General features: G+C 28.0%; 1 protein-coding gene across 1 annotated transcript; it reads right to left on the bottom strand.

Annotated features, from left to right (window-relative positions):
• Positions 1–1,776: 1,776 nt before the first annotated feature.
• Positions 1,777–8,531, bottom strand: LOC111420626 (synaptic vesicle glycoprotein 2B-like). Its single transcript, XM_023053654.2, has 8 exons — positions 8,423–8,531; positions 8,300–8,356; positions 3,777–3,938; positions 3,553–3,715; positions 3,136–3,496; positions 2,589–3,075; positions 2,247–2,534; positions 1,777–2,190 (listed from the first exon to the last, which is right to left on the bottom strand). The coding sequence occupies exons 1-8, from the start codon at positions 8,424–8,426 to the stop codon at positions 2,135–2,137; spliced, it is 1,578 nt and encodes a 525-aa protein (XP_022909422.1). The 5' UTR covers positions 8,427–8,531; the 3' UTR covers positions 1,777–2,134.
• Positions 8,532–10,660: the final 2,129 nt, after the last annotated feature.

Raw genomic sequence — 10,660 nt, 5'->3', positions numbered from 1 at the left:
AAAATTCGTATAAAATCCATTTCTTGGAATATGAGTATGAAAATTTCCCAAAGTGTTAATAAAAGTGTCCTCTTTCCAATGAACCAACCCGTTTTGAAAAATAACCTTTAGTTTTTGAGAAAACAATGTTTGAAGTTTTGATAAAATTTTCTATGTTGCAATTTTCAAAATTCGCTGTAAAATTAATTTCTTGAAGGATCCTTGTGGAAATATCACCAATTATTAATTATAGTATCCTCTTTTTAATGCAACAAGCTGTTTTGAAAAATCACTTTTAGTTCTTAAGAAATAAATTTTTGAAATGATCGATAATTTTTTCGAATTTTTCAATTTTTGTAAATAAAAAACTTTGCTTTTCAGAAGGGTATCTTTTATTTTCGGCTCTACCGGTTTCGACTAATTCCTTTTAGTCATCTTCAGGAGCAATAGCCACGTCTATTATACTTTTAATTTTCGAAATCTGGAATCATCTCTTCTTTCATCAGTACTTTCTTGAATTATTCGTTCTTAAATGTTGTTAAAAGATAAAGCAACCATTACTAATAATAACATTCAACGTGAACTAAAAATAAGGAAAAACATAAAAATAGAGAAAATTTTAACAACATTTAAGAACGAATAATTCAAGAAAGTACTGATGAAAGAAGAGATGATTCCAGATTTCGAAAATTAAAAGTATAATAGACGTGGCTATTGCTCCTGAAGATGACTAAAAGGAATTAGTCGAAACCGGTAGAGCCGAAAATAAAAGATACCCTTCTGAAAAGCAAAGTTTTTTATTTACATAATCTAACAGGATGGGAAGTAATAATATTAATATTTTCAATTTTTGCCGATTAAGTTTTAAAAATTCGTATAAAATCCATTTCTTGGGATATGAGTATGAAAATTTCCCAAAGTGTTAATAAAAGTGTCGTCTTTCCAATGAACCAACCCGTTTTGAAAAATAACTTTTAGTTTTTGAGAAAACAATATTTGAAGTTTTGATAAAATTTTCGATGTTGCAATTTTCATCGATAACTTTCAAAATTCGCTGTAAAATTAAGTTCTTGAAGGATCCTTGTGGAAATATCACCAATTATTAATTAAAGTATCCTCTTTTTAATGCAACAAGCCGTTTTGAGAAATCACTTCTAGTTTTTAAGAAATAAATTTTTGAAATGATCGACAATTTTTTCGAATTTTGCAATTTTCTCCGATTAAGTTTTAAACATTCGTATAAAATCGATTTCTTGGAATATGAGTATGAAAATTTCCCAAAGTGTTAATAAAAGTGTCCTCTTTACAATGAACCTACCGGTTTTTAAAATAAATTTTAGTTTTTGAGAAAACAATATTTGAAGTTTTGATAAAATTTTCTATGTTGCAATTTTCAAAATTCGCTGTAAAATTAATTTCTTGAAGGATCCTTGTGGAAATACCACCAATTATTAATTATAGTGTCCTCTTTTTAATGCAACAAGCCGTTTTGAAAAATCACTTTTAGTTCTTAAGAAATAAATTTTTAAATGATCGACAATTTTATCGAATTTTGCAATTTTCGCCGATTAAGTTTTAAAAATTCGTATAAAATCTATTTCTTGGGATATGAGTATGAAAATTTCCCAAAGTGTTAATAAAAGTGTCCTCTTTCCAATGAACCTACCCGTTTTGAAAAATAACTTTTAGTTTTTGAGAAAACAATATTTAAAGTTTTGATAACAATTTCATCGATATCCATCACTAGTCTGAACTAACTTTATAATGTAACGCCAAATAATTATTTATAGTTAAAAGTAGGATACAATTTGTATTTATTAGGATTATATACAAAAGTTGGGTTACAATTTTCGGTGAAATACTGCTTCATTTGGGAATAGATAATAAATAATTAACATTCAACGATGTGATGTTGGTGTTTAAACACGAATAATTTTTATCTGTACAGTTTAGTACTTGATATAAGTATATATCTAGCACTAATTACATCTAATTGAGTGTCTTACACTCCTCTCTTTTAAAATTAATTAAACAATTTTACATTTACACACATTTCTAAATATTTTCTCTAGAGTTTATAATCACTAATTCACATTTCTTATCACATTCCATTCAGTTAACGTTCATTTAGATTAATATTGATTATTAATTTGTTTTAATCCAAAGCTCCTTTTCCTGTGTTGGGTAAAAGGAAACATAACAATCCGGCTCCTGCAAAACAATAAATTAGAAATGTTTCTTGTGGAAATCGTATTTTGTATTCTTACCAACTAGGAGAGAACCGAATAACACGATTGGAACGACGCATTCCAAATCAATTAAATATCCAAACAAGACATTTCCTAATAAAGCGCCTAATCGACCGAAAGTTAACGACAAAGCAGCCGCCATAACTCTTAAATTCGTCGGAAATAAGTCCACCATCACGCAATAAACCGTACTAATTCCTAAACTTGTTAAAGCTTCGAAAATACAAGACAACACCAAGTTTGATGTTGAGGAAGTTACAAAATATAAACCGAACGTTACACCAGCAGCAACCAATAAACTAAAAACTAATTAAAAAAAAATTTATGATTTTTGATAAACCAAATAAAAGTTTTTCTTACTCAAAAAGAATTTCGCCCCAAGTTTATGCACACACAAAGGTAACCATAAACTAGTTGGAATACACGCTATACCAATAATTAAAGTGTGCAAATAAACTGAATCTTCGATTGGTTCGCCGCAAAATTCATCAGCGGGATTTGCAGTTTCTCTAAACATTCTTGTTGCGTTTGTAACACTGGCAGAAACGTCGCAAACTGAGGCAGATTCTCCGGGATGCATAGTTTCGAATTCTTCGAAGCGATAAAAAAGCTCGGGAAACCAAATCATTAAAGTGTAATAACTCGTCGTCAATCCAAACTGAATCAAACACGTGATGATTGTATATTTTAAATGGGGTGCTTTACACAAAGCTTTAGTTTGAGCCCAAATCTCGGCGATTAACATTTTTAATTCTTTTGGTTTCCGAAGGCTTAAGCTGCGAATCGATTTGTTGGATTGACTTGAAATTACGCTGAACGTACGCGATTTTTCTCGTAAACTTTTTATCTAAAAAGAAAATGTGTTTTAAAAACGATTTCTTTAATTTAAATAAAATAAATAACTTACTGGATAATTTGATGCACTATCACCTGAATTACTCGAATAAATATTTTTTAATATATCTAAAGCAGCATCTGGTTCGCCGATATCCAACAAGAATTTTGGACTTTCCGGGAAAAAAAATAACCACACTCCTAATAAGATGCTTGGAATTGAGCAGATAATAACGAATAAATTCCAACTTTTAAATTTGAACACGTCCGATACTAAATCGATCTCTAAAGGGATTGATAACCACGCTAAACCTGGAAGAACGATTACTCCGATGGTCCAAAACATTTCCATCCAACATAAAATCGTCTCGCGGTATTTACTGGGTTGGAATTCGCCCAAATATGGGAAACAAATTCCCATAGCGCCAGCAATTCTATTTAAAAAAATACATTAAAACACATATAAATTAACATTTAACTGAAAACTTACGCAAATCCACTTAAAAATCTTAAAATCATAAATATAGTGTATAATTGAGAAACAGCTGATAAAATCCCGCAAATTCCATCCATCAAAAGCGTCCAAATTAAAACGATTTTACGCCCTTTTGTGTCAGCTAAACAACCCCAAAAATAAGACCCTAGCAACATTCCTGAAACAAATTTAATTAAAACGATTATTTCAATTCGTTTAGGTGAATCAAAATTATTTACCTAACATCGGAGCCGCTGTCAATAATCCTTTATCGCTTGATGTCATTTGAAAATCACATTGTGCCGATGGCAAAACGAACGACATAATTGTTATGCTAATTGCTGTGTCCATATAAATTAAGCCGCATACTGCCAAAAGTGCGAAATGGAATTTTCCAAAACCTACAAAAAGTTATTGATGACAAAATATTTCTTCCAAAAAGTTAGGTACTACTTGAAAAAAAATGATATTTCTAATAGAAGACTATATCTCTCTTATAGAACACTAGACTTTGCTGCCAGAAGATTAGATACTGCTCATAAAATGATTAGATCACTGTTACTGCAGGCATACTGCTAATAAAATACCACATGTACTTGCATACCATTAAATTACTGCTTTTAGAAGATAGATACTGTGCGTAGAAGACCAGATACTACCAATACATGATATGTTAAAAAATGTTTTCTCCTAAACAACCAGAAATGAAGAATAGAAACTTATTCAGGTTGTTAAGGAACGTTTGAGGTTAATTTGTGCCAAGTTTTAAGTTTCCATGTTGATTAATTCATTTTATATAAAATTTTAAAAATCGCCTAGTTAATTTAGTGTCTGTTAAAAGTGAGGTTAAAGAAAAAAATTGTTTTCTCCTAAACGGTTAGGATTTAAGAAATGAAACTTTTTGAGGTTATAAAGGAACGTTTGAAGTTACATTATACCAAATTATAAGTTTCCAGGATAATTACTTTATATTAAATAAAATTTAAAAGTCGCTGATTTTATTTGACATTTGTAGAAAATGGGATTAAAAATAAAAAATGTTTTCTCCTAAACAACCAGAAATGAAGAAATGAAACTTATTCAGGTTGTTAAGGAACGTTTGAGGTTAATTTGTGCCAAGTTTTAAGTTTCCATGTTGATTAATTCATTTTATATAAAATTTTAAAAATCGCCTAGTTAATTTAGTGTCTGTTAAAAGTGAGGTTAATGAAAAAAATTGTTTTCTCCTAAACGGTTAGGATTTAAGTAATGAAACTTTTTGAGGTTATAAAGGAACGTTTGAAGTTACATTATACCAAATTATAAGTTTCCAGGATAATTACTTTATATTAAATAAAATTTAAAAGTCGCTGATTTTATTTGACATTTGTAGAAAATAGGATTATAGATAAAAAATGTTTTCTCCTAAACAACTTAAAATGAAGAAATGAAACTTATTCAGGTTGTTAAGGAACGTTTGAAGATAATTTGTACCAATTTTCAAGTTTTCATGATGATTAATTCATTTTATATAAAGCTTTAAAAATCGCCAAGTTAATTTAGTGTCTGTTAAAAGTGAGGTTAAAGAAAAAAATTTTTTCTCCTAAACGGTTAGGATTTAAGAAATGAAACTTTTTGAGGTTATAAAGGAACGTTTGAAGTTACATTATACCAAATTATAAGTTTCCAGGATAATTACTTTATATTAAATAAAATTTAAAAGTCGCTGATTTTATTTGACATTTGTAGAAAATGGGATTAAAAATAAAAAATGTTTTCTCCTAAACAACCAGAAATGAAGAAATGAAACTTATTCAGGTTGTTAAAGAATGTTTGTAGATAATTTGTACCAATTTTCAAGTTTCCATGATGATTAATTCATTTTATATAAAATTTTAAAAATCGCCTAGTTAATTTAGTGTCTGTTAAAAGTGAGGTTAAAGAAAAAAATTGTTTTCTCCTAAACGGTTAGGATTTAAGAAATGAAACTTTTTGAGGTTATAAAGGAACGTTTGAAGTTACATTGTACCAAATTATAAGTTTCCAGGATAATTACTTTATATTAAATAAAATTTAAAAGTCGCAGATTTTATTTGACATTTGTAGAAATTGGGATTAAAGATAAAAAATGTTTTCTCCTAAACAACCTGAAACGAAGAAATGAAACTTATTCAGGTTGTTAAGGAACGTTTGAGGTTAATTTGTGCCAAGTTTTAAGTTTCCATGTTGATTAATTAATTTTATATAAAATTATAAAAATCGCCCAGATAATTTCGTGACAATTAAAAGTGAGGTTAAAGAAAAAAATTGTTTTCTCCTAAACGGTTAGGATTTAAGAAATGAAACTTTTTGAGGTTATAAAGGAACGTTTGAAGTTACATTATACCAAATTATAAGTTTCCAGGATAATTACTTTATATTAAATAAAATTTAAAAGTCGCTGATTTTATTTGACATTTGTAGAAAATGGGATTAAAGATAAAAAATGTTTTCTCCTAAACAACCAGAAATGAAGAAATGAAACTTATTCAGGTTGTTAAGGAACGTTTGAGGTTAATTTGTGCCAAGTTTTAAGTTTCCATGTTGATTAATTCATTTTATATAAAGCTTTAAAAATCGCCAAGTTAATTTAGTGTCTGTTAAAAGTGAGGTTAAAGAAAAAAATTGTTTTCTCCTAAACGGTTAGGATTTAAGAAATGAAACTTTTTGAGGTTATAAAGGAACGTTTGAAGTTACATTATACCAAATTATAAGTTTCCAGAATAATTACTTTATATTAAATAAAATTTAAAAGTCGCTAATTTTATTTGACATTTGTAGAAAATGGGATTAAAAATAAAAAAAGGTTTCTCCTAAACAACCAGAAATGCAGAAATGAAACTTATTCAGGTTGTTAAGGAACGTTTGAGGTTAATTTGTGCCAAGTTTTAAGTTTCCATGTTGATTAATTCATTTTATATAAAATTTTAAAAATCGCCTAGTTAATTTAGTGTCTGTTAAAAGTGAGGTTAATGAAAAAAATTGTTTTCTCCTAAACGGTTAGGATTTAAGAAATGAAACTTTTTGAGGTTATAAAGGAACGTTTGAAGTTACATTATACCAAATTATAAGTTTCCAGGATAATTACTTTATATTAAATAAAATTTAAAAGTCGCTGATTTTATTTGACATTTGTAGAAAATGGGATTAAAAATAAAAAATGTTTTCTCCTAAACAACCAGAAATGAAGAAATGAAACTTATTCAGGTTGTTAAGGAACGTTTGAGGTTAATTTGTGCCAAGTTTTAAGTTTCCATGTTGATTAATTCATTTTATATAAAATTTTAAAAATCGCCTAGTTAATTTAGTGTCTGTTAAAAGTGAGGTTAAAGAAAAAAATGGTTTTCTCCTAAACGGTTAGGATTTAAGTAATGAAACTTTTTGAGGTTATAAAGGAACGTTTGAAGTTACGTTATACCAAATTATAAGTTTCCATGATAATTACTTTATATTAAATAAAATTTAAAAGTCGCTGATTTTATTTGACATTTGTAGAAAATGGGATTAAAAATAAAAAATGTTTTCTCCTAAACAACCAGAAATGAAGAAATGAAACTTATTCAGGTTGTTAAGGAACGTTTGAGGTTAATTTGTGCCAAGTTTTAAGTTTCTATTTTAGGTACTACTTGAAAAAAAATGATATTTCTATTAGAAGACTATATCTTTCTTATAGAACACTAGACTTTGCTGCCAGAAGATTAGATATTGCTCATAAAATGATTAGATGCTTTTAGAAGATAGATACTGTGCGTAGAAGACCAAATACTACCAATACATGATATGATCCACCTTATGCATGACTAAACACTACTTGCAAAAGATTAGATACTGCCAGCAAACGACTAAATCCTGCTTTCAGATGATAGATACTACGCGTAGAAGATCAGATACCAATAAATGATATGATCGTCCTTATAATAACTAGACACTACTGGCAGAAGCCCAGATATTGATAATAAGACACTATACAAGCTTGGAGATGACTCAACACTGTTTGCAAAAGACTCGATACTGCCAATGTTCCTATAAATTTTCCTTATAGAAGATTTGACACTGCAGGGAAAAGATACAAAAAATGTTTTCTCCAATTAAAATTAAAAAATGTAACTTTTTGAGCTTATAAAGTAATATTTGAGTTGTACCAAATTATACGCCTCAAAGTTGATAACTTTATTTTATATAGAATTTGAATTAATTTGATATTTGTAGGAAATACAAAAAATAAAAAATGTGCAAATGAAGAACAAAAAATTCAATGAAAAAATAAATAACGATGTAATTAATAAAAGAAAATCACGGGTTAATTAAAAATAAATTGGACCGGTTAAAATAACTCTACTTAACGATTTTAATCCTTAATAAAAAAAATAAAATTAATGACAAGGTTTTCGTTAATAATCGATCATGTTTTTTTTTTTGGTTTTTCTTCTTCACGCTGTAGCCTTAAAGTGTCAATTTTGGAGGTTTAAATAAATTACCGTTGTGTACAAAGTGGTTGTTGTTGGTTTTAAATTCGCGAAATGAACGGATAACGACCTCGTTTAAAGTTGATGGTGATAAGAAGCCAGCGAAATATCGTTTTATATTCCGAACTGATTCAATTTTGGGATATTGTTTTATGAAATTTAGGTCAAGTTCGTGAATGTTTTTATTTTTTAATTCGATCAAAAACTAAGATAACATTAGTTTGTGAAATAATAAAGTAATAAGTGATTTATAAGTGGTTTAATTTTAAAATGCTCACCTGTACTTTCAAGCGCTCTTTCGAAATCTTCGCCTTGTGCCTCAATAAAATCGAACCCTATCAAATAAAATTTTTAAATATAAGTACTCGAAAGTTTAATAAATTAATTTATAACAAACTAACCCATTGTATTAGTCTATTTTTTTTAATCGCACAATTTAGAACTTTATTCCTTTTTAAATTAATAAAATAATTTATTATTTTTTAATGTTGTGAAAAGTAATTTGCAGGATGAAGTTCACGTCGAAACTAACAGTCAGGTGTGTTCTCACACCATGTAAATACACCAAATACCATGTGGTTCAAGTACAACCATGATCGATGGCCCCCGATTGGTTGAGAATAACGTTATCGGGCATTGTTTTCAAGACGACGAAATTTCATTTACACTTTGAGTGCTCGTCTCTAGACGATTCAATTACTATTGTAGTACAAATTGACCGCACATCTAAAACTAAAACGAATCGATCTTTCCTTTAGAACTTTTTTTAATTATTAATGAATGTTACCACGAAAATACCCTCACATTGTGTGTGGGTGTATTTCCGTTTTTTCATTATTTCTTATTATGATTATTTTTAGAATAAGAAAAAAAATCAATTACAATTAATTAAAGTTAATATTAAGTTTAAATAAGTTAGTTTAAGTTGTAATAAATCAAATCACTCAGATTTTAGAGATAAAAAAATAATGAATGTTATAATAACAGTCGTAAATGATTGACATCAACTTGAAATTTGATTAATGATTATAATTTTTATTTGGATATTTTAATTTTTTTATTGAGCCAGCGGTTTAAAAATACTTTCTAATTCCTACATTCAATCGATTTGTTACTTAATTAAATACCTTCAGAACATGCCACACTTTTTTATACCTTTTCTTTGACCACTTTTTACCCTATTTTCGAAGTAAACAACATTAAATTTTAACGTTTTAATCACATTTCTCAGCCTTCACCCCCAATTAGTGACCTTGTAACAAATGATTTTTAAAGTTGGCTCAATTAATTGTGACAATTTCACCTCGAATAATAACAATAACGAACAAAAATAACAACAAACGTTTAATAACGAAATCGTATTTGGAATCGTCATAAAACCTGGTTTGGTTTAATTGTGATATTGACAGGAAAACTTGACGAGGAACGAATTTTAATGATTCTTGTTTCGTATGAAAAAAAGTAAAAGAAAAATTAATTTTCTGATGATGTACAAAAAGTTACGACTTTTTGCTATAACCTTCTGGAAAAGTTTCTTCACCTTATTTTTCTGTGACATGGTCATTTAATGAATTTCTAAAACAAAACTAAACCAAAATTTGAAGAAATGAAATTTATTCAGGTTGTTCAGAAACGTTTGAAGATAATTTGTACCAAGTTTTAAATTTCTATGATGATTAATTCATTTTATATAAAATTATAAAAATCGCCCAGTTAATTTAGTGACTATTAAAAGAGAGGTTAAAGAAAAAAATTGTTTTCTCCTAAACGGCTAGGATTTAATGAATGAAACTTTTTGAGGTTGTTAAGGAACGTTTGAAGATAATTTGTACCAAGTTTTAAGTTTCCATGTTGATTAATTCATTTTATATAAAATTTTAAAAATCGCCTAATTAATTTAGTGTCTGATAAAAGTGAGGTTAAAGAAAAAAATTGTTTTCTCTTAAACGGCTAGGATTTAATGAATGAAACTTTTTGAGGTTATAAAAGAGCATTTGGAGTTACATTATACCAAATTATAAGTTTCCAGGATAATTACTTTATATTAAATAAAATTTAAAAGTCGCTGATTTTATTTGACATCTGTAGAAAATGGGATTAAAGATAAAAAATTTTTTCTCCTAAACAACCAGAAATGAAGAAATGAAACTTATTCAGGTTGTTAAGGAACGTTTGAAGATAATTTGTACCAATTTTCAAGTTTCCATGATGATTAATTCATCTTATACAAAGCTTTAAAAATCGCCAAGTTAATTTAGTGGCTGTTAAAAGTGAGGTTAAAGAAAAAAATTGTTTTCTCCTAAACGGTTAGGATTTAAGAAATGAAACTTTTTGAGGTTATAAAGGAGCGTTTGGAGTTACATTATACCAAATTATAAGCTTCCATGATAATAACTTTACATTAAATAAAATTTAAAAGTCGCTGATTTTATTTGACATTTGTAGAAATTGGGATTAAAGATAAAAAATGTTTTCTTCTAAACAACCTGAAACGAAGAAATGAAACTGATTCAGGTTGTTAAGGAACGTTTGAGGTTAATTTGTGCCAAGTTTTAAGTTTCCATGTTGATTAATTCATTTTAAATAAAATTTAAAAAATCGCCTAATTAATTTAGTGTCTGTTAAAAGTGAGGTTAAAG

The sequence above is a fragment of the Onthophagus taurus genome, chromosome 10 (assembly GCF_036711975.1).
Source record: "Onthophagus taurus isolate NC chromosome 10, IU_Otau_3.0, whole genome shotgun sequence".
NCBI classification, from domain to species: domain Eukaryota; kingdom Metazoa; phylum Arthropoda; class Insecta; order Coleoptera; family Scarabaeidae; genus Onthophagus; species Onthophagus taurus.
The sequence above is the reverse complement of the archived record's forward strand: the minus strand, read 5'-3'. Positions and strand labels throughout refer to the sequence as shown.

What these genes read in the sequence shown, in the direction of transcription:
- LOC111420626 (XM_023053654.2), bottom strand. An exon ending in AAGAGCGCTTGAAAGTACAG is followed by an intron (nt 3,939 to 8,299) that starts GTGAGCATTTTA and finishes AACTTTTTGTAG; the next exon opens with GTTTTGGAAAATTCCATTTC. An exon ending in AGATTTTTAAGTGGATTTGC is followed by an intron (nt 3,497 to 3,552) that starts GTAAGTTTTCAG and finishes TTTTTTAAATAG; the next exon opens with AATTGCTGGCGCTATGGGAA.